The sequence below is a fragment of the Mirounga angustirostris genome, unplaced genomic scaffold (assembly GCF_029215605.1).
Source record: "Mirounga angustirostris isolate CCGP_5_RB_7025 unplaced genomic scaffold, mMirAng1.0.hap1 SCAF_12, whole genome shotgun sequence".
In the NCBI taxonomy this organism is placed as follows: Eukaryota; Metazoa; Chordata; class Mammalia; order Carnivora; family Phocidae; genus Mirounga; species Mirounga angustirostris.
In genome coordinates, this window is record NW_026991720.1 from 85521737 (window position 1) to 85546207 (window position 24471).

General features: G+C 40.9%; 1 protein-coding gene across 7 annotated transcripts in view; it reads right to left on the reverse strand.

Annotated features, from left to right (window-relative positions):
* The window catches only part of SLC26A5 (solute carrier family 26 member 5), a 60104-nt gene that overhangs the window by 34999 nt on the left and 634 nt on the right, over positions 1-24471 (reverse strand). For 4 of the 7 annotated variants that reach the window (XM_045864848.3, XM_045864846.3, XM_045864849.3 and 1 more), the window contains exons 2-3: positions 21441-21563; positions 196-400 (exon numbers count right to left, since the gene is read on the reverse strand). In XM_045864848.3, the coding sequence (XP_045720804.1) occupies positions 196-347 (152 nt within the window). In that variant the 5' untranslated portion in view covers positions 348-400; positions 21441-21563. Of the gene's footprint in view, positions 1-195; positions 401-21436; positions 21564-24471 lie in introns of all 7 variants that reach the window. The other 3 variants (XM_064575390.1, XM_064575391.1, XM_045864847.3) reach the window with 3 other exon arrangements.

Here is a 24471-nt window from a genome sequence, read left to right on the forward strand (position 1 = left end):
GGGTGAAATATATAATGAAGCCTGGGTTCAATCAGATACCTATCCCTGAGTGAACCGTGTGGACAGTTTGCAAATCCTAAGTGCTCACCATTTGTTTTATTTTCCCCACTGCACCAGATTTTCTTGATATATTTGACCTCGCTTCTCTCATAACTGAATGACAGGATAAAGGAAATAGGTTAAAACACAACATACGTGAATGCCTGTTTCAGCTTATCCCCAATGGAATCCGAAATTTTGTCCTTCTTGTGCAGTCTTTCCTGGAGGACCAGGTGACTAAAGATAGGCCTTTCCACATAGTACCTCTGGCTTGCTGCGAGGATTTCATTTTCTTCAGCATGATCCATAGTACTCTCAGATTATGCATCAACAGCAGGAGACAAGCATTTCCTGAGTGTCACTAAAGGAGAAAATAAAGAGCCTATTTCAGATGCCAAAATCTGACAGATGACTCTTCCTAAGCATCTCTTCCTTGCAGGATTGTGAGTTCACTGGAGGACTTCTTCATCTTTGGACATCCCAGAGCACCTACCATATAGTTCAGTATCTAGCAACCACTAATAAATCAAATGAAGTTAAAATTAAAAAAAAAACCCACATGTGACTTATTTCCTCCCAGGGCAATAAGTAGTAATGTGTATGCTTTTAACAACAGCTCGTATTAAATTCAGTGACTAAATTCTGCAGTCAGCTGACTTTCAGTCCATATGAGGGGAATAGTGACTCAGGCTGACTCTGACCATTTACATGTCAAGGAACCAGGAAAAGGGCAAGATCAGTCCTTAAATTGACCCCAAGTTTCTTGAAGGTATATTATCCTCCTCTCCAATTCTGTACTCATATTTGATTATTCCTTAAATTATTCCACGGTTCAGAACTAAGGTTTATATATCTCCATGAGGGAAATTCCTGGTGACTAGTGAGAGGTTACAAGTTGAAAACATCAGTGCAATTTTATTTTATTATTATTTTTTAAAGATTTTATTTATTTATTTGACAGAGAGAGACACAGTGAGAGAGGAAACACAAGCAGGGGGAGTGGGAGAAGGAGAAGCAGGCTTCCCGCTGAGCAGGGAGCCCAATGTGGGGCTCGATCCCAGGACCCTGGGATCATGACCTGAGCCAAAGGCAGACGCTTAACGACTGAGCCACCCAGGCGCCCCATCAGTGCAATTTTATAATACTGTTTTAAAGGTGATGATGATGTCATGTTTGAGACAATTAGGATGGCTGGTTTATAGACATATGTATATGTCTATAAATCATATATATGTATATAAATGCTACATAGTGAATATTACTAATATGAGTAAAAGAAGTGATTAAGGAATAAAATCCCAGTATATCTGTGCACATGAAAATGTGTACAAGGATGTTAACTATGGCTTTATTATATTGAAAAATTGGAAAAGAACCTCAAATGTCTACCTGTACACAATAAAAAGTAAATTTCAGTAGAGCGATATATTATATGTTATAAAGTAGTCTTAAAAAGCAAACTAAATCTATTTGTGTCATCATCAATAAATCCCAAAAACTTAATTTTCAACAAAAATGCAAGGTACAGATAGATACTTCAAGGATGCAATAATTTATACAAAGTTTAAAAATGTATAAAGCAATACTGTATGTTGTTTATGAACACATAAATGTAGTGAATGTATAAAACCATGAATGATAAGAGAGAAGGGGAATTAGACTCAGGGGAGATAGAGCTTTAACTTACTGTATCTACAATGTTTTAGTTTATAAAAACAATTGGTGCAAATAGAGCAAAATGTTTAGATCTGATTAAGCCCTGCAGTAAGTGAATGGGTGTTTATTACATGATTCTTTGTATTTGTCTGTGTATTTGAACTATATACCTTATAATAAAAATTAAGTGCACAAAACTAAAGCCAGTGTTCCCACCTGAAGGAAGGTAACAGCAGAAGAGATGGGGGTTAGCCTGAGCTAACAGGTGTCTATGTGGTGACCTTAGGGATGTGGGGGATTACTGACATTGCCCGATACAATTCCTGCGGGATGAAAAGTTAGATTCTTATCAAACTGAAATTACATTCACACTGAACTCAGGCTCATGTGATCAACCACAAACATCATGCAAAAATAAATGCCTATGTCCAAGGAGGTTAAAAATTCCAGAGTCTAGAATAAAAAGGAAGTCTAACAGTGAAAGCATGGCAAGTACCAATAAGGAGGACATGAGCAGATTAGTCTGGAGAAAGAGGATTTTGCTGCAGAATCTGACAAATAGGGATCATACGTCTTTTGTTTTAGGCTAGCAAGGCTTGTTGGCCATCTCTTGGCTAACTTTTTATGGACACTCTAGGAACTCATCATAATACCCAAGAACAATGGGCTGATGTATGTAAGTGGAGTCTGACATACGGCAAGACAACCCCTCTGCCTTCTTCCTACCCCAAGTCCTCCAGAACATTACATAACAGTCTTATAGAACCATCTACAATTCAGGCAATGTACCATGCATGCTGCTTTAAACCCATGCCTACAGTTCTATTCACTCTGATAAGAAATGCTGTTTCCCCCCCCCCCACTCTTCTTCCATTCTCCCTACACCCTGATCATTGTATCTTTCAAAAGCCTGGTTTTGTCTTCTGCTTCTCTGAAGTTTTCCCTTACCACTAATCCCCTGCATACTGGGTCTATATTTACTACTTACGTAGTTTCACATTTTTCTTCCCACTGGTTATAATTATTGGTCTCTTCTAGACTGTGATTCCCGAGGCCATACCATACCCTGAGCTCCAAGAGCCTAGCTCAGTCCCTGTCTCTTAGCCGGCACTCAGTATTTGACGCATGAATGATATCTTTGGATTGGTGCTCATGACTGTTGATTATGTAGGTCATACTTCCTCTCTGCTATTTCGTATTACAGGAGATTAAGCCTTCTTTATTAAAATTTATTATTCATTTTTCTGTATACCTCCTTGGTCTTCTAATGTCCTATTTCAGAAAGGTTATATCTTCCTTCAGAGTCACTCAAAGAGAAAAAGACAAGGTAGATCTGAGGGAGGTCTAATAAGAGTCAGACTTTTTCTCCCTGTTGCAAAAACCCAGTTTTACCATTGACTTTATGTTCCCCAACATCAATTTGCCCAGATGTCAATGGGATGGATTGTGATGAACATCGTCTAAAGATGTTGTAACATCTACAATCAGTGGGACCAAACCTGGCCACTTGCCACAATGGTCTGGGGAAGGTTTAAGGTACTGATATCAGGGCCTCACTTTGAACCTCCTGAAATAGGATTTCCAGGGGTGGGGCCTGGACAATGGACATTCACTCTGTGTGGGTGTGGGCATGCGCTGCTGTACCCATGTGTGATGGCCTTCTCTAAAGATTTCAGAGCAACAGAATAGGTGTTTACATTGAAACATAGCAGAAGAAACAAAATTTTTTTTTAGATTTTATTTATTTGAGAGAGAGAGAACGTGCAGGATCGGGGGAGGGGCAGGAGAGGGGGAGGGGCAGAAGGAGAGGGAGAAGCAGACTCCCAGCTGAGTGTGGAGCCCAATGTAGGGCTTGATCCCAGGACCCCGAGATCATGACCTGAACAGAAGTCAGATGCTTAACCAACTGAGCCACCCAGGTGTCGTGGGAATAAAATATTTCCAAAATATTAGACATTCTTACCCTTATTCTCAAAAGTCCTTTCGCTATCCTCAACAGGATTCCTCATTTATACCCATTACTCTGAAGGTCATTTGCCAACACCCATTTCTCCTCCTCCTAGAACTTCAAAATTCCTTCTACTTTATCAAGCAGGGCAATTACATGTGTTTTAAAAGTTACCTAGGAGACACTGGCTCTTTTTTTTTTAAAGATTTTATTTTATTTATTTATTCATGAGAGACAGAGAGAGAGAGAGAGGCAGAGGGAGAAGCAGGCTCCCGCTGAGCAGGGAGCCCGATGCGGGACTCGATGCCAGGACCCTGGGATCATGACCTGAGCCGAAGGCAGACGTTTAACCATCTGAGCTACCCAGGCGCCCGAGACACTGGCTCTTATGTACAAGCAGGACCTGACCTTGAGGAGGACAAGGAGAGCTCCTCCCTGTCCACAGCGGGAAGGCAGAGTATGTGGATACAAATGCACTTAGGCTGGTAGATGTGGTGCTGGAAAGATGAGCTGTTTCTCTTTTGTGAATTGTATTGAAAGTGAGAAGGAGGGGTGCCTGGGTGGCTCAATCGGTTAAGCATCAAACTCTTGATTTTGGCTCAGGTCATGGTCTCGGGGCGTTCGGCGTGGAGTCTGCTTGAGATTCTCTCTCCCTTTGCCCCTCCCCACTGCTCTCTCTCTCTCAAATAAATAAATAAATAAATAAATCTTAATAGAAAAAAAGAAAGAAAGAAAGTGAGAAGGAGAGACTGTTGGAGGTCTGAGGAAAGAGAAATTAGACCAGAGACTGACAAGGTATTGCCAGGCAGTACGGTGTCTACTTGATGTCTATGACCTTACTTGTAAGTAGAAATGAATAAATACATAAATGTGTTTTCTTCCACAAATAAATAAATAAATAAATAAATAAATAAATAAATAAATAAATAAATAAATAAATGTTCCCCAGGAGATTCAGATGATCAGCTAGATAGGTATTTGACATATTAAAAAATACTGGCTTTCAACTCTGCTTAAACTCAGAATCTCCTCAGGTGCTTTTAAAACCAAGAAATCCTGGGCTCCACACCAGACCAATTAGAGCACAACATCCAGGAGGGGAGCCCAGGCATTTTCTTAAAACAGCATCCTAAGATGATTTTAATGAGTAGAGAACCACTGGTTTAAAACCCAAGAGAGACAGAGAAATAAATATGAAAAAGACATAAGAAAACCACAAATAATTTGAAATAATTTTGAAGATGAATTTAAAATATGAGGACATGATTCAGCAGTAAAAATACTTCTTTGATTTTGCCATTTTCACTTAGGGAATTGGTTCTCAGCTCTGGCCGCTCACTGTAATCACCGGGGCAGCTTCTGATGTCTGACTCTCCTGCGAGGGATTCTGATTTAATTGGTCTGGGAGGTAGGCGGGGGGATGAGGATGTAAAAAGCTCTCCAGGTGACGATAACACACAGCTGAAGGTCAAAACCACTGACTTAGGGAATGGCAATATAAACACCCACATCCAAACAAAAAAGAAAATAAACTGGGTAGGGTGTAAATAAAGTGTGGGCAATGCATTACATCACTGTCTTTGCTTATGTGTGTCTTTGAAATATTTAACAAAAAATTACAAAACAGAAGAATATCTTGCTTAGGTTTTTCAAACAAAGTCTTGTTTCTATTCCTATGTTCTGAACACAAGAGGGAATTGTGTGTAGCGGGCAGTGCAACACCCATTAAACTTTACACAAATACAGTCTCAGTTATTACAAACATTTTGCTCTAGGTTTAAATTAGGAGCAAGTCTCAAAGAAAGATCTCAAAATATTAGATGGATTTAGTAAATCATTAGGGTATGTACTCTCTGTAGGGTTGCCAAATAAAATATAGGATGCCCATTAAATTTCAATGCAAACACCAAATACTTTTTTAGGATATGTCCCCAAATATTGCATAGAGCATACGTATATTAAAATTTTGTGCTTTATCTCAAATTTTACTGGGCATCTTATATTTTCTTTGCTAAATGTGGCAACCATAACTCTCTGTAGGTTAGGAAGAGACAGAGATAAGAGGAGATTTTCAAATATTTTTGAGGTGTTAGGACTCTGGCTATAGTCTATGTCTCCTTCAGATATCTGTTTAGCAGTTTTTTCTTATCTGGGAAAAGAAAGGGGTGCTGGAGGGGTAAGGACAGGACAGGAGAAGAGGGTGTTACAGAGAAAGGCTGCCCTTCTGGGGAACTTTTAATGCTCATCAATAATGATTAAATAATTAAAGCCATGAAGGCTATCAATAACCCCCTTATCAGAAGAAGAGCAGCAAAGAAACCAAGGGACCAACACGAGCAGATCAAATGACTAGACTCTGATCTGACAGATAATGAGCTTCCAGTGTGCTGATTAAAATATAAATCACCAAGTTGTAAAACCACACAAACTCTCACATGAGAAATGTCACTTCTAAGATGGTCAAAGGGACAAATCTTCTGACGGGTCCTCCAACAAAAATACTAGCAACCGAAAAGCAAAATGACCTGGAGGTTCAAATCCTGTTTTCCATAGCCATGAAAGAAGGGATTTAAAAACAGTTTTCATCACAGATTTCTAGGTCTGAAAGTCCATCTTGAAGATGATCCAATGTAACCCCCTCCCTTTGTAGGTCAGAAAACAGACCCATCTACATCCATGTAGGGGTAAGTGACGTCTCCAAAACAAACCTGGTTTCGTATTCAGAGTAGCCATCAAATTTAAAAGGCACAGATATTTATAAATAAAAACTATAACAAAACACCAGCACCATTTTTAACTTCAAATTAAGGCAAGAATCAGCTGCTTGCTGATAACGGAAATTCATGCTGGTTTTGTGGGAGATACTCCAGCATGGAGGTGAGGGTTGGGGTCCAGCTTTAGCTCTGCTGCACGAGCACCTGAGCCATTCAATACCGTTACAACAGGGCCAACTACACCAGGAGATTCCATGCTTGGAAGCGTGTCTGAATCACCTAGGGAGCCTGAAACGACAGGTTTCCAGGTTCTTTAGACATACTGATTTAGTAATTCTGGAATCTGTACTGTTTAAAAGTCATGGAGGGAGATTGAAGAACAACCTGTTGGGAAACGAGACTGTGATCAGAAACCCAATGCTGCGGATTTCTGTTCAGTGATGCCTACGTAGGGCTCAAAAATGCTTGTTGAATATATATAGAAAAACAACTTGCCTCTCTGAGTCCTAGTGTCCTCATCTTTAGTATTTCCAGTGACAACATTCTGAGAACAGTATTTGGCAAGCTTGTTCAAAATGCCAATTAAATCTCTGTGGATTTAGCTAGAATGGATTCAGTTGTCTGAAACTAAGACACCCCCCCACCCCCCCCCCACACACACATACAAACACACACCAGTTCAGTAATGCTTTTCAGTTTGTGAGTGAGTATTCTTCACTGTGGACTGGAGGTATCAGAAGAAAGATAGTTTCAGGGCATCTGTCTATTCAAAGTAATCAACTTATATATCTATAACTCTCATTATAATTATATAATTAATTACATAATAATCTAATTAGTCCTAATGCTTATGTTGACCGTCTCATTCCAAGTATGCAAGCACATGCCCAAACTTACTATATCTTTCACATAATTACTCTATGGGCATGAACAACTAACAAAAATAAATGTTATTTATTATGAAAATTTTCTACACTTCCCAGGGCATAAGCTTTTCTATAATGGGCATAGCATATAGAAAAAGCTTCATGAGTTGTAGTCCAGGAAACAATTTTTCACTTATGACCTTATCAGCCTTTTCCTGAAAGCAATTTGAAAAAGTTGTTTCCTTTTGTCTAGTCTTCTGGGACTCTTAACATATATTATTTGCTTTTCCTTATTAACAATCATTGATTAACTTCAGTGGCCAATACGTACAAAGAGCCAAAGGCTCTAAAATCTATGCAACCTGCTCCTAAATGTGGACAGTAAGCTCTGTGAGGCCAGGACCACTGTCCCCGAAACACTGGGCACATACTCCCGCACGCAGCAGTCCCCCAGACATTTTGTGACTGAATGCTCTCCAGGTGTGTTTGAGTGGTGGGGGCCAAAGGTGCCAGAGTACTTAGCTTGGGGCTCTGCCCATCCTTTCCCTCTTCTTTTAGATTTATCATCCTCCTCTTAAATTCCTCTGCCAAAGGATTATTAGATTTCTTTTTTTTTTTTTATAAAAGATTTTCTTTATTTGAGAGAGAGACACAGCGAGAGAGGGAACACAATCAGGGGGAGTGGGAGAGGGAGAAGCAGGTTTCCTGCCGAGCAGGGAGCCTGATGCGGGGCTCGATCCCAGGACCCTGGGATCACGACCTGAGCCGAAGGCAGACACTTAACCGACTGAGCCACCCAGGCGCCCCAGGATTATTAGATTTCTATCCAGAGACGCAACATCATACGGTACAAGCTTTGGGTTCAGAAGGACCATGCTTGGAGGCTGGAACTGGCACTTAACAGCTGTGTGTTTTTTGCAAGGTACATCAGTTTTCTGTCCCTTCATCTGCTTATCTGTAAACGGCAGTTAGATGTATAGGCTGTGGAGTCACACAGAGCATGTTCTGATTCTGCCATTATGATAGGACATCTGCACGCTATTTGTCTTCTCTAAGTGGAGTGACCCTAAGTCCTGGCTTATGCTTGCTGTCCCAGAGTAATTATTACTTCCAAAAGTGTGTTCGATTGGAAAATAAATTCTATGTTTCCTTCAGATTCTTCAGCGGTGACACTGAAATAAACATAAAACTTTTTTTTTTTAAAGATTTTATTTATTTGACAGAGAGAGACACAGTGAGAGAGGGAACACAAGCAGGGGGAGTGGGAGAGGGAGAAGCAGGCTTCCCGCTGAGCAGGGAGCCCAATGCGGGGCTCAATCCCAGGACACTAGGATCGTGACCTGAGCCGAAGGCAGACGCTTAACGAATGAGCCACCCAGGCGCCCCAACATAAAACTAATATAGATCTGTGAGGAATAAATTAGAAAATGTTTCCAAAGTACCTATTGTGGGGCCTGGCACACAGTAAGTGCTTAATAAGTGTGTGTGACTGTTATTATTACTGCTGTGGGCAGGAGACCTCATTTCCTTCAATCTCAGGTTGCTTATTAGAAAATGGGGATAATGATTTTCCTCCATTTTTAATTATCTTTTTGAATCACTAATATATTCACATGGCTCAAAAATTCATGTATAAAAAGAATTAAAGGGCAGTCTCACTTCCAGTCTATGGCTGGGAGGCAACCATGGTGTCAGCTTCCTGTGTGTCTTTCCAGAAATATTTTACACAGGCGGATATGAATAGTCTCCTTCTCATGAATGGTAGAATGACTTAATACTGTTCCGTACCTTGCTTTATTCACTTAATATCTCTTGGTGATCTTTCCATACCACTATAAAATAGATTCTTCATTTTTTTAAAGATTTATGTGTCCACTTGAGAGAGTGAGCAAGAGTGCAAGAGGGTGAGGGGGAGAGGGAGAGAGAGAACCTCAAGCAGACTCCTCACTGAGCACAGAGACAGATGTGGGGCTCGATCTCATGACCTTGAAATCATGACCCGAGCTGAAACCAAGAGTCAATTCCAAACTGACTAAACCACCCAGGCATCCCCTCATTGTTTTGTTTTTTATTTATTTATTTAAAGATTTTATTTATTTATTTGAGAGAGAGAGAGAATGAGAGACAGAGAGCACTAGAGGGAAGGGGGCAGAGGGGGTTAGCAGACCCCCCGCTGAGCAGGGAGCCCGATGTGGGACTCGATCCCGGGACTCCAGGATCATGACCTGAGCCGAAGGCAGTCGCTTAACCAACTGAGCCACCCAGGTGCCCTGTTTTGTTTTTTAAACAGCTGCATTCATGCCATTATGTGGATGCTTATAATTTGTCTAGCTAGTCCCAACAGTGCTGCATTGAAGATTAATGTAAGAATTATAAAGCACTTAGAATAAGGGACTCCATAGATATTTATGATTACCTTTTTAATCAATCTCACACTTATTTCCTTTTACCTGCTCCATTTCTCAATGCCTTGGGTCTCCATTCATTCATTCAGTACGATTCTACTGACTCTCTACCTCCATGTTTGGCTGTCACATCCAAGTTGGCTTAGAGATCAATAAGCTATGGCACATGCCCTCAGGACCCTTGTCATCTAATGTCTTTGTAGCATTCTACCTCTTTTTAAGGATTTCTTACAGGTGGGTAGAATCATATGGAATGATAGAGCATATAGGGGAACACAGAAAGTTCTGGGGATGGGAGCGAGAGATTGTCGGCAAGGAAATATCATTTAAGAAATGAGATCAAGGGCCTTTGATATATAAATCATGATTTTTTTCCTTATAAAATATATGAACATTGTGGAAATCTGGAAATTTTCCATTTTTCTCATGCATAAATAATACATACTGAATGTATATCATGAATACATACATTTGTGCATATATAATGTATATTTACATGGCTGGATATTGTCTTAAAAGTTTTGCATTAAAATGTTTGTTTTTAAAGATTTTATTAATTTATTTGAGAGAGAGAGGGGGAGAGAGAATTTGAAGCAGACTCCACACTGAGCGTGGAACCAGACGCAGGGCTCTAACTCAAGACCCTGAGATCATGACCTGAGCCAAAATCAAGAGTCAACACCCGACTGAGCCACCCGGCACCCCTACATTAAAAATTTTTTACGTACCATGATATCATAAGCATTTGCCACATTAATAAACAACTTAGAAGCATACTTTTTAATGGTTACATAATATTTTCTAATATACATATACAATGATTTAGTTAACCACCTTCCTTATTATTAGATGCTTCTGCTACTTTAAGTAAGCTCTACGCCCAATGTGGGGCTTGAAATCACAACCCTGAGATCAAGAGTCACATGCTCTACTGACTGAGATAGGCAGGCAACCCCAAATTTTTGCCATTACAAGTGGAATTCTGGTTTTGATCTGCGTGAGTTCATATGCGATAGTAATAAAAAAAAGTTCACCTTTAAACAATGTCAATACTCATTTTAAGTATTGGGTAACTTACAAAGTGAGTATATAAAAACTATAAATTGACTTAAAATAATATGAATGGTAGACATTTATGTCAGCTTCTTCTTTATACACAATAATAAACATAATTACAGCAGTTAACATTTACTGAGACTGTGGGATTAAAGACTCACAGCATCCACGTGAGGTAAGAATTACCCATGTTTTTCAGATAACGTATCTGAGGCTCTGATAGGATAAGAACAGCCAGGATGGGATTCAGGTCTGCTGATTTCAGAAACCATGCATGTATGGCAATGCTGCCTCATTAACGGTGTGTCAGACTGATCATGCCAGAATGTTTATCTGATGTTATTTAAATGATATTAATTGTAGGCATGTATTCTCACTTGTGATTTGCTGCTTATGAAGCATGGTGGTTTTTAAGCATATTGGAAGGCTTCAGAGAGGATACTGGATTGGAAGCCGCTCTTGAATAATGGGCAGAAGGCGGAAGGAAGGGCATGTGATTCTGCACCAAGATGTGAAAAGTAAAAATACAAAATGTTCAAAGAACACCAAAAGCACTGGTAGAAATCCTATTTTGAGTGGTTACAGAAAATGGAACTGGAGAGGTTGAACAGAGCCAGGTGTTACAAAACCGTAAAGGGCAGGCTCTAAGCTCCAAGTGAGTCCATATGCTCTAGTTATTTGACTCTATTTCCATCCTACTTTGTTCTATATAGAACCACCTGCTATGGAAAAATTATTCAATTCCATTAAAAAATGAAGGGCCTCTAACACTGATTTCCTGTGACTCCCTGTTGATAAATTCTAACATTTATTTTTCAGCTGGAACACTTGAAAGATCATTAATACTCACAAGATATGCTTCCAGAATCTTCTTTGGGGTAAAAAGCTCAGCAATTCAAACTGGTGCTTAGATTTGAGTGACAGATATTTTAATAAGAAAAAGTTCTGAGGGTTGCATGGGTGGCTCAGTCGGTTAAGCGCCTGCCTTTGGCTCAGGTCATGATCCCCACTCAGCGGGGAGTCTGCTTTTCCCTTTCGCTCTGGCCCTTCCCACTGCTTGTGTTCTCTCTGTCAAATAAATAAAATCTTAAAAAAAAAAAAGTTCTGAACTTTAAGTAAAAACAGAAGAAGAATCTACTGGTTTACCAGTCATTTCTTTTTCTAAAATGGTAACTTCAGGTCATTAATAATACAGACACAATAAAACTGCAAGTATTATGGTAGGGTTAGTTATGAAAAGCAACAGTTTTCCACCCCTCTTCTCCCCAAGTGTAGCCTTATTCCTCGAAGCAACTATTTTCCTAAAATCATTTTTGTTTTTAGTTCCTCTGGTGGATTTATTTTGAACTCTACATCAGCATTTCTTAAAAAGTGCTATTAGTATTCTGGGTAGGACTCATGTGGAACTCTCCTGTGCATTTAGTATCTTTGTCCCTGACACTAAATGCTAGCAGCACCCTTCAATCACTTTGACACATTTCCAAATCTCTAAGATTGAGAGCTACTTCCTCGAAAAGTTAAAAACAGAAATACCCTATGGCCCGGCAATTGCACTACTAGATATTTATCCAAAGGATACAAAAAGAGTGATTCGGAAGGGCACCTGCACCCCAATGTTCATAGCAGCAATGTCCACAGTAGCCAAACTATGGAAAGAGCCCATGTGTCCATCAACAGATGAATGGATAAAGAAGATGTGGTACACACACACACACACACACACACAATGGACTATTACGCAGCCATCAAAAAAAAAATGAAATCTTGCCATTTGCAATGACGTGGATAGAACTAGAGGGTATTATGCTAAGTGAAATTAGTCCGAGAAAGACAAATATATGATCTCACTCATATGTGGAATTTAAAGATTTTATTATTTTTATTTATTTGATGGAGAGAGGGAGAGAGAGAGCACAAGCAGAGGGAGCGGGAGAGAGAGAAGCAGGCTCCCCGCTGAGCAGGGAGCCCGATGTAGGACTCGATCCCAGGACCCCGGGATCATGACCTGAGCTGAAGGCAGATGCTTAACCATCTGAGCCACCCAGGCGCCCCATATGTGGAATTTAAAAACCAAAATAGATGAACATAGGGGAAGGGAAGGAAAAATAAGATAAAAACAGAGAGGAAGGCAACCCATAAGAGACTCTTAACTATAGTAAACAAACTGAGGGTTGCTGGAGGGGAGGTTGGTGGGGGGATGGGTAACTGGGTGATGGGCATTAAGGAGGGCACTTGATGTAATGAGCACTGGGTGTTATATGCAACTGATGAATCACCACATTCTACCCTGAAACTAATGATACACTGTATGTTAACTAAACTGAATTTAAATTAAAAAATTCAAAAAATATATTTAAAAAGTTTAAGTACTACTATTCTAAGTAATAGAATGATACAGCTATTTTTTAAAACATTGAATTTAGACATCTGTGAATGCTTACCATTAAAAATGAATATTTAAGTCTTCTCATTATTTTTGCTAGATTATACTACTATTTAAAAAAAATTATTTGAGAGAGAGAGAGAGCACACGTGAGAGAGAGCTAGAGAGAGCATGAGTAGGGGGAGGGTTAGCAGATGCCCCCCTGAGCAGGGAGCCCGATGCGGGGCTTGGTCCCAGGACCCCGGGATCATGACCTGAGCTGAAGGCAGACGCTTAACAGATGAGCCATCCAGGCATCCCTGTATTACTATTTTAATTTGTTTATTTATGTAACAAATATAGGCAAATTCCTTCTCTTACCTCCTTCTGGAATTTCTATTAGACATTTGTTGGAACTTCTCATTATATCATTGTGTTTTTTAACCTCTGACATTTCCCATCTTTTTATCTCAATGACCTGATTCCAGACAGTTTTCTCAGATTTGGCTTCTAATTTACTAACTTACCTTTGGTTCCAATATGTTGTTTAGCTAGAACATTAATTAAAAAAAATTCAATGTATTTTTTATTTCTGTATCTTCTTTTTGAAATATGCTGTTCTTTTTTTCAGTGTACTGTTTTCCCTTGTTTTGTATTCTTATCTAATAATTTTTAACACACTTAATATTTTGTTGATATGTTTCCATTATCTTATATTCTTGAGGATTTAATTCTTCTATTTGTTTTTTGTTTTTGTTTTTTAAAGATTTTATTTATTTGACAGAGAGAGACACAGCGAGAGAGGGAACACAAGCAGGGGGAGTGGGAGAGGGAGAAGCAGGCTTCCTGCCGAGCAGGGAGCCCGATGTGGGGCTCGATCCCAGGACCCCGGGATCATGACCTGAGCTGAAGGCAGACACTTAATGACTGAGCCACCCAGGTGCCCCTAATTCTTCTATTTGTTTTCTTTGCTGATACTCCCTTATGGTTGTTGGCATTTGTCTTTTTTTTAATGGACCACACTTTATTTTTTTAAAGATTTTATTTATTTATTTGAGAGAGTGAGAGAGAGTGAGCACAAGAGGGGGGAAGGATCAGAGAGAGAGGGAGAAGCCGACTCTCCAAGGAGCAGGGAGCCTGATGCGGGGCTTGATCCCGGGACTCTAGGATCGTGACCTGAGCTGAAGGCAGAAGCTAAACCAACTGAGCCACCCAGGTGCCCCAGTTGGCAGGTTTTTAAAATAGTGAGCTCATATTAAATGGGAGAAGGGGTGGTTCCTTGTCTCTTTAGGCCTGAGGCCATGTCTTCTTTCCAGGTTTGCATGTATGACCCCATCCCTACACCCTATGATTTTTTTCCCCGCAGAGAAACTCCTATGGGGTGTGCTGAGTATGAGCTTGCACTTACTGTTCTTTTAAAACAGTTTTCTGCATTCTTCTGGTAGTCTTTATTTAAAAGTTTATTTAACTTTAACTTTATTTAAAGTTTATCTTTTGTTTTTGTGTGTTTATACATATGAGTCAGCTTAGTAATTCAGTTGCCCGAGGCCCCATTATTATAACTACATTAAAATTGTTCATTACTGGTTCTATCTATTGAATAGAATTAAAGTCATTCTAGGGTGCCTGGGTGGCTCAGTCGTTAGGCGTCTGCCTTCGGCTCAGGTCATGATCCCAGGGTCCTGGGATTGAGCCCCACATTGGGCTCCCTGCTCGGCGGGAGGCCTGCTTCTCCCTTTCCACCCGCTTGTGTTCCCTCTCTCGCTGTATCTCTCTCTGTCAAATAAATAAATAAAATCTTTAAAAAAAAAAAAAAAAGAGTTGAACGCTTACCGACTAAGCCACCCAGGCACCCCTTCACTCATAAATTTGAAGGCATTGCTTTATCACATTTCAGTATCCAGTTCATTGATGAGAAACTTTATGTCAATCTTAAGTAACTTCATATTCCCTTTTAGAAACTAATTTTAGGAGCCTTGCTATATTCTTGATTCTGAAATTTTATAATGATTGTATATTTGTATGGATGTTTTTTCCATTCACTTGATGGATCCTTTTTATCTCCTACTTCTCCTCAACTACAGGAATTTTTTCCTAGTATTTCTTTGTCAATCTCTTTCCCGCCATTTTTATTTTGTTTTGATTTTTTCTTTCTAGAGCTGCAATAGGTTGATATTGGACTTACTGGACTGCTCTTCTTTGTTTTATCATCTTTCCTAGCATATATATTCTCTGACAGATTTCTTAAACTTTTTTTTCAATTCCAGTACAGTTAACATAGTGTTATAGATTTCTTAAACTTTACCTTTTAGTCCTTCTAATAAGTTATTTTTATTATAGTAATCATTTTTTAAAGAAAATTTGAGACTATTTTGGTTTTCTGATTGTTCCTTCTTAAAAGAATTCTGTTTTTGTGTAAGGAAACTATCTTTTTAATCACTCTGAGGGTACTCAGATTTTTTAAAGGCTATTTAAAATGATTTCCCTGAATGATCTCCCCTCTGGCATTAGTAACTGTTTATCTTTTTTTTTTTTTTAATGCTCCTTCATTTGTTAGGTTATTCTTAGTTATATATTTATATTTATAAATTAAAGACTTCATTAACTTTTCTCATTTTCCTCCACTATCACATATCAAGTGTTTCCAGCATAGGACCCTTCCTTGAATAATACGGTGACCAAAGTCGGCTCTGCTGAGGGCTCGCTTGATTTTGGGGTTAAGAGGCAAGAACTGGCTTGTAGGCTAGGGCCCACCCTCTTTCCAAGTGCTAGGGAAAAAAAGAATTTATCTATAATACCAAACTCACATTAGAAACATGGCTTCATTTTAATTAATGCATAAGAATTTCCGTTAATCTCTGCTTCAATGCCTCTGCTCATGCCTGCTCTGTCTTTGCTGACTCCATGCCCAGAGCTTCTTTCTAGATCACTCTCATTCCCATGGCGGTCCTTCTTGCACTAATCCTTAGTTCTGTTTCATCGTTTACTTTCCTCCAAACATTTGTCTATCTCATTCTCTGCTGAGTTCTTCCTATTCTTTGCATAATTTTATAGCCTTTTAAAAACAGTTACAGGTTAGAGAGAAGGCAATGCTTGTGCTTAATCCTTCACTTATTATTTTTTCATTTTGAAAACTGAGCAAGTGTGTGCCGAATTTTATGAATCAAACCATTTTTAATATAAAATGCATAAAAGTATGGAGAAGGATTTGAAAGCATTTACCACAAAACTGTAAATAGAGGTTACGTTTGGATGGTGGAATAGAGGGTAATTTTGTTTTTATTTGTACTTTCTAGGATTTCCATAGCACACACTATCATTTTTGTAACAAATGTAATAAAAGCAAGTTGTAAGTGCTGATGATAGGAGTACAAGGGACTTTCTGTATCCTCGCAGAGGAGGTGTCTGCAAAAACACAGGAAACCCTTGGCTGAAGAGTGAGAGTCATGTTCAGAGACCTCCCAGAACCCTAGGTTTGAGAATACCACAGAGAGATGGGTGTGGATACGCTGCCTGACCGACCTAAGCTATCAGGTTTGTTTTTGTTACCTGCTTCACATGTAACCCTAGAGGCAGGTACTATTTTCTCTGTTGCCAGTTAACATACCAGGCCCCCATTGAGAGCTGAACCCAGAAGCACTGAGAGAGTCTGCTGTGGGAATCACACACGAGGGGCCCGGTGGGTAATGAAAAGGACTGAAGTGAGCCAGGTGAGTCTGTGCCAACCTAGAGAGCATGTGCCAACCCAAAGTGGTTAGCTCCTCCTCAGCTCTTGCTGAATACTGGCTTCTCTTTAAAAATTTTCTTTATATTCAGATTCAGTTTACATATAGTGAACTGCACAGATCAGTGTGTGGTTTAATGAGTTCCACCATGCATTTCAGACTATTATGAATAGAAACTTTTCGTCACCCAGAAATTTTCCTTGTGCTCGTACTTAATCTCTGCCGTATCCCTAAAATCACCATAGATTAGTTTTGCCTATCCTGTAACTTCATATAAAGATTGATTTATTTGAGAGAGAGAGAGAGAGACAGGGAGGGGGGGAGGCAGAGGGGTGGAGGGAGACGGAGAGAGAAACTTAAGTGACTCCGCACTAGGCGCAGAGTCCAACGTGGGGCTCGATCTCTGGATGCTGAATCACAACCTGAACGGAAACCAAGAGTCAGATGCTTAACTGACTGAGCCACCCAGGCACCGCATTCCACACTGCATATAAATAGAACATCCAATTTTTAAAGAGAACTTGAAACTACATTTTAACAAAACTATCACTTTTTCAATGTTACACAAGTATTTATAACACAATGTGCAGACTCAAGAAAACACACAGGCTAAATCCAGCCAACCAGCAATGCGGCCCCTTTCTGCCTGGGCTACAGTAGAAACCAAGATATATTTTGTATATATTAATTTCTCTCACCATTGTTGGCTTTAGTACTACCTGACAGTTTTTATTCTTTAGCAACTAGTAGTGCATTCTTTTTTTTTATTTTTAAAGATTTTTATTTATTTATTTGACAGAGAGAGAGAGCGCGCGTGCGTGCACAAGCAGGGGGAGTGGCAGCGAGAGGGAGAAGAAGATTCCCCACCGAGCAGGGGGAGCCTGAGGCGGGACTCCATCGCAGGACCCTGGGATCATGACCTGAGCCGAAGGCAGATGCTTAACCGACTGAGCCCCCAGGTGCCCCCTAGGAGTGCATTCTTTAAAAAGGAAGGGAGAGTCTCACCTGCAGGGTACCAAGCCAGTAAGGAGAATGGGAGACTGAATCCCACTCTATGGCCAGCCTTGGGGAGAAAGGAATCCCAAGGGAAAGAATGGGTAGGGGCTGATTTGTGAGGAAGGGAAAGCTGGAGACCACCCGGAGGGTGTAACAAAGAAGAAACAGATCTCAGGGCTGCTGGAATTTTGACTAAGCAGTAAGAAACCTCACCTTCCTATCACTTCACAAGCATCCCTCTGAAAAGGCCCTAAAAGGCCCCATATGATCTTCAGCATTCTCCCAAGCTCCTGCCCCACAGCCACTTGCATTTCCTCCTACTTCCCACCTCCTCACTCTGCTCTAGCCACTGGGACCTCCCTGCTGTGTGCCAGGCACACACCTGACTCCTGCTCCGGAGCTCCCCAGAACTTTCTCCTTCACCACTTTCAGGTCTGTGCTCAACACCATTTTCTCAGCTGAAGATTGTCCTAACTACCTTATTTTAAAAATTGCCCACCCAGCCCCTCCACTGCCTTCTCCCCAGCTTTATTTTCATCCATAGCACACATCACCCTCTGACCCACACTGTACTTACTTCATTTTCTGTATGTCCTCTTCCCTTCCTGAGAATGAAAGCCAAAAGAGGACAGGCACAGAACAGGAATTCACTGGACATTTGTTGAATGAATGAGTGAATCGAGGAGGGAAGGAAGAAGAAATGAAAACCCCTGCTAGCTTTGGATTTGATTGTTAAAAGTGTTCAATCACACAGGGACTAGTTGAAGAAATTTTATCATTTCTAATTATCTTGCAACATTTCCACTGGATATTCTTTTCTAGTCACTTTGCAACATTTAATTGTTTTGAGAGAGTAAAGGTTTAAAAAGAAAACGAATAATACTCCTAGGGACCAGAACAACACTAACAGTACTCCTTAACTTCAAAAATTAGGTTTGTGGGAGGAAAAATGCTTAAACACATAACTGGGCATTTGAATTAATAATTAAGTTTTTTACTTAAAGTTTTAACTTGAAGTTACGAGGACAAAGCCCATCTTTTCATAGTACATTTACTCCTATCTTTCTTTTAAAGATTTTATTTTTAAGTAATCTCTACACCCAATGTGGGGCTGGAACACATAATCCTGAGATCAAGAGTCACATGTTCCACCAACTGAGCCAGCCAGGCACCCCACATTTACTCTATCTTAATTTATTTAAGAAGAGGGGGCGCCTGGGTGGCTCAATTGGTTAAGCGACTGCCTTCGGCTCAGGTCATGATCCTGGAGTCCTGGGATCGAGTCCTGCATCGGGCTCCCTGCTCTGCAGGGAGTCTGCTTCTCCCTCTGACCCTCCTCCCCCTCATTCTCTCTGTCTCAAATAAATAAATAAAATCTTAAAAAAAAAAATTTATTTAAGAAGAAAGAATAAATTATGAAATAACAAAACAGCATGTGCCCAATATTACTAAATATTTGAGAATAATGATCAGCAATAAACATATAAAAATGAATCCAACACAAGATTTGTTTTTTAATGGCAGGGATGCAACCACCTCTCAGTAAATGGAGAGATGGGGGCTGAGCCGGTTCTGTAGGTCTGCATTCGATTTTTGATACCAGGTAAGGCCATTTCCTCTAAAACACAAAGGTAAAGAATTCTAGTGTCAGTAGCTTTCCTAAGCTAAGAAAAAAATATATTCCCCAACCCAAGACATTACTTAGAATTAGCCCAGGCCCTGGGATTGGCCCATGCTGGATTAGACCAAGTGTGTCCAGGCTGTCAATTCACCTAAGGAGATACCCTCTATCCACCATGTTTGGAAGAGAGCAGGGAACATGCTGGAATCATGGGCCACAAGCCCATATTTTCCAACACATAGCAGGTGAAATACAATGATTTGCCCAAGTTTTGGAAAGCCTGAGAATAAACATGAAGCAGCCCTAAGACCAACAGTAGAGACAAAAGAAATGAAATGAAGTGTAGCTCCTTGCCGTCCATGGGCCTTCTTACCCTTGTTCTATGTTTCCTCCTTAATGCCTTTCCATCTTTTGTCAGCTCATGTCTGTTTCTCTTTTACTGATCTGACAGTCACACATACACACTGTTTTTTTCTTCTTCTAAGTGTTTTGGGATGTGAAGGGCAGTAGGAGAAAAAAAGAGTACGATAAACAGAAATAAATTTTATGGATTACAATTTAGAAAGTTATATCTTTAAATCTAAGAATAATTTTCAAAGTGTGAACATCTACAGAATTAACAATGGAATGGCAACAAGACTGGGTCCCAAACAAATGATTAAGGTAAACAATATGCTCTTTTTTTCCTATCCCACTTGTGGTAACTGGATAGTCTACTACCTGAGAAGGTGTGAGGATCACCTTTTTTATCTTAGTTTGGACACAGAAGCTCACATTTCAGCAACGATCAAGGTCATCATCTTTATCCCTTGCTGACACTTTTCTCCCATACCCTCACACACAGATCACAGATCACCTCTAGGAAAAAATTTCAACAGGCTATTGAACACTGGCATGGATACCCCAAGGAGAGATAATCGTCTCTGGGGACATTAGGAACAGCTAATCATCTTGGATAGGCAGAGTTACACGGAGTTCAGTCCATCAAAACATACTGGGTGCTAAGGACTTGCAAAGCATTGTGGGAATACTGAACCAGTGAGAAGGCACATTACCTTCCCTAAATAAAGTCCCTGATGGGGACTGCTTCTTAGGAAGGCATGTTTAGGCTTCGTTACCACTGAGTCTATATAATCCTGGGCCAGGCTATGTATAGAAGGGATTTTGTGGATCTGCTTTCTATCTTCAGGTGACATAATCTTAGAATCAGTTCTTGGTGATTTTTTAACCCAGTGATTCTCAATCTTGGCTGGACATTAGTGTTTCTTGGTAGGGGGTTGGGGAGGCTTCTTAAAAAAAAAAAAAAGAGAGAGATGTCTGGGCCTGCCCCAGTCTAATTACATCAGAATCTCTGACCCAGTATTTTTTTTTTTAAATAAACTCTCCCTGTGATTGAAATGCAAAGAATTATACTTTAGTAGTTGAGAATCACTGATCCCATATGACACAGAAAAAAAAATGAATGTCCAAAGAATTTAATTGACTTGTTACTTGCCCAAGATCACACACTTAGTTAAGGGCAGAGCTTGGATTAAAACCATGATCTCGGGGCACCTGGGTGGTTCAGTTGGCTAAGAATCTGCCTTCAGCTCAGGTCATGATCCCAGGGTCCTGGGATCGAGCCCCGAGTCGTACTCTTCGCTCATCAGAGAGTCTGCTGCTCCCTCTGCCCCTCACCCTGCTTGTATGCTCTCTCTCAAGTAAATAAATAAAATCTTAAAAAAAAAAAAATCATGATCTCCACCAGTTTACTCATCCAATTAATGTCTATCAATGGCATTCTAAGGTCGTGACCAACTACGTAGCTGTCACTCAATAAGGTAAGTCAAAGCTGCTTCATAGCTAAGGATCAGTTAGCCTGGTCCCGATCCAAGTTAAAAAGAGAGAGTAAGCTATGCTGCTTCTAGCACTCTCTCTCTCACCCTTTTCTTCCAAATCGTGGTTTATGATTCAGAACTCTGGAAATGTTAAGAAATCCTGTGCTCCACATCAAATCCATCACTACCTATGACCCACTTTCCCAGTTTATTAGTTCCAGGGGGACCTACCTACCCGAGTCCAAAGGGCAGCACAGAGGGCAGGGGACAGGGCCCCAGACGAGAGGTCTGGTGTGGTTCAGCGAAACCCGGATTCGTAGGGCTGAGAGCTGGAGAAGGGACAGCTCGCTCCTCGGCCCTAGGACAGAAGGAAGGAAAGTTAATCCAGTGGTTGCTGGTTTGTTCTTTGAAAGAAGTTACGTCCAAAATGTTTCTTGATGATGTCCATTCATTCCTAATACCATAGTACTGAACATGGTAATGATGCAGTACAACACACACACACACGCGCGCGCGCACACGCGCACACACGCGCACACACACACCTCCTTCCCAAAGGTGAACATGAGTACGTGTGCATGAGAGAGCAAGTTCAAATTTTGAATTCAACCATTCCCATCCTGAGCAATTCATGGTCATGACAGTTGGTATGTGAAAAACTGCCCTGAATGGGGCATCAGCACTGGGAAAAAAATCTCAGAAGCACTTTCCTTGAGAAGGACGAGAAAAAAATTAAAACATGGGATTCATAATGTTCAAGACACAAGCGGATACTGATCAACTAAAAAATTAACAGGACTACTGTCTTTAGTCTTTTACAGATAATACATTTATTAATTCCTATTTACAGGACACTTACTCAAAAGGCCAAGTATTTATTCCATTCCAAAGTAAATTAAGTTTTAACCACTCAGTTTGTGGATTTACCCATATCCTCTCTTCATTTCCATCTCCCTGACTAAATCACTGCCTTGCTCTAAAGGGGGGTCTTATTCCTCTGAAAGATACGCAACATTTTGAATGTTGTGTGTTTTTTGTAGGGATAAAGTCCTTAGCTTAGGCCAGATTTTTTTTTTTAAAGATTTTATTTATTTATTTGACAGACAGAGACACAGCGAGAGAGGGAACACAAGCAAGGGGAGTGGGAGAGGGAGAAGCAGGCTTCCCGCTGAGCAGGGAGCCCGATGTGGGACTCGATCCCAGGACCCTGGGATCATGACCTGAGCCGAAGGCAGATGCTTAACGACTGAGCCACCCAGGTGCCCCAGCTTAGGCCAGATTTTTAAAAAGACCTGTCCCCTCCCCGAACCCCTTCCCCCCCAATACAATTGTTTAAGAGGGTGAAGTCCAAAAGATGATGTAGTTGATGATTGCTAGTATCCACAGCAATGATGATTTGCTGAAAGATTTTCTGAAACTGGCTACTGGAGCTGTCTTCCAAAAGACAAATTGAAGGATTTCATGAAATTGGATCTATCTTCCAAAAGGAATGAACTTAGATAACAAAGACGATGGGAAGCACCAGAGGATTACATTTACCCATGTTGACTTGTCTTCTTTTCTGCACAGTTTCACTGGTTTTAAACAAAGGAAAATCACCATCCCCTCATTTTTGTTGTTGATTTTGACTTTATTAATTCAATGATAGTGCAAACACTAGGGAAAATGGACATGCCTTCTTATTTAGTTATATTTCCTAGAAAATCTTTTATTTGGAATTGATAAAATGCGGACTACCTGCATTGGTAGAAAAACTTCAAAATGATTAAGATATCAAGGGACACACATTTAGAATCAGATGAAAACTCAACTCATTTTTTCCCAGATTTCAAACTACACTACAAAGCTCTAGAGATCAAAACAGCATGGTACTGGCATAAAAACAGACACACAGATCAATAGAACAGAGAGCCCAGAAATAAACCTACACTTGCGTGGTCAATTAATCTGCAACAAAGGAGGCAAGAATATCCAATGGGGAAAAGACAGTCTCTTCAATAAATGATGCTGGGAACACTGGACAGCTACATGCAAAAGAATGAAACTGGACCACCTTCTCACACCACACACAATGAACTCAAAATGGCCTGAAACCATAAAATTCCTAAAAGAAAACAGGCAGTCGTCTCTGGCATCAGCCTTGGAAAACTCAACTGGTCTTGATTTAAATTGAAGAGGCATCTACACCTGACAAGTCAGTCCACTGTTGTTGTGGTGGTTTTAATTGGAAAATTCCTCTATCTTCCATTCTTCTGCAGCTCTTAGCAAAGTGCTTCACACGCAGAAGGTGCTCGAATACTTGCTGGATTGAGTCAATTCTTTGGTATCGCTCATAAATTAATGAGGAACTTGTAACTCTGTATAGTTTCAGAGTAGTTAAAGAGAGAAAAAAAGAAATGCTACGTAACAGGACTGGGGCTTCAGGTGTTACCTAACAGAGCAGAAAGCTTTCCAGCAGAGCACTTAAGATATCGGTCATCTTACCATCTTCACTCCGAGCTTTTTTCTAATGCAAATTAGTCTGAATTTCTCTCTCCTGCGTCTGGTCTCCCACCTGAAAGCCTTCTGAACAAAGAAATACTACCGTAATTAGGACTGCCTGGCAAAAACCTATTCCAAATTTCGTTTCAGAAGGTTGCATATTCGACTTTCCCTCTACTTCCAAGCTTACTTTCAACGATGCGTATTATGTGCATTTATGGCTAATGCACATTGTTCCCAGTTCTCAGATAAAAAAAAAAAAAGCCGAACCTCAGTGTCCCCCCACAGCGAATCACCATTTTTGTTATTAGAGCTCCCGTTCACGATTTACCAACTCTAGACCCCAAACTGATCACGGGGAGGGTAAGAATCCACGCCCCCTGCCCCACAGCGCCCCTGACAGCTGCCAGACCCTCGTAGGTCTTCCACCTTCGCGGCCTTGACCTGCACCCGAGAATGCCCAGCATGCGTCCCGTGCCCGCCCGGCCCCGAGACCCCCTCCGTGCGGCAGTCACTGCGAGTAAACCGGTCTCCCGATCCGTGGTCCTCCCCAAGCGTGGGGCAGGAGCTTGCCGGGGCCGCAGTATCAGACCCGCCACCGCGGCAGCGCGCCCCGCACCGGAGGCGTTCCGGAGGCGGCCGGCGCTCTAGGCCGGGGGCCACCACCGCCGAGTTTTAAAGCAGCGAGGCGCGTCCCCTTCACGGAGCTGCGGAGGCCGGCCCCACTTCGCGGCTGCGGAGGGGAGGCCCGGCCCCCGAACCACAGCTCCCCTGGCCGGGCACCC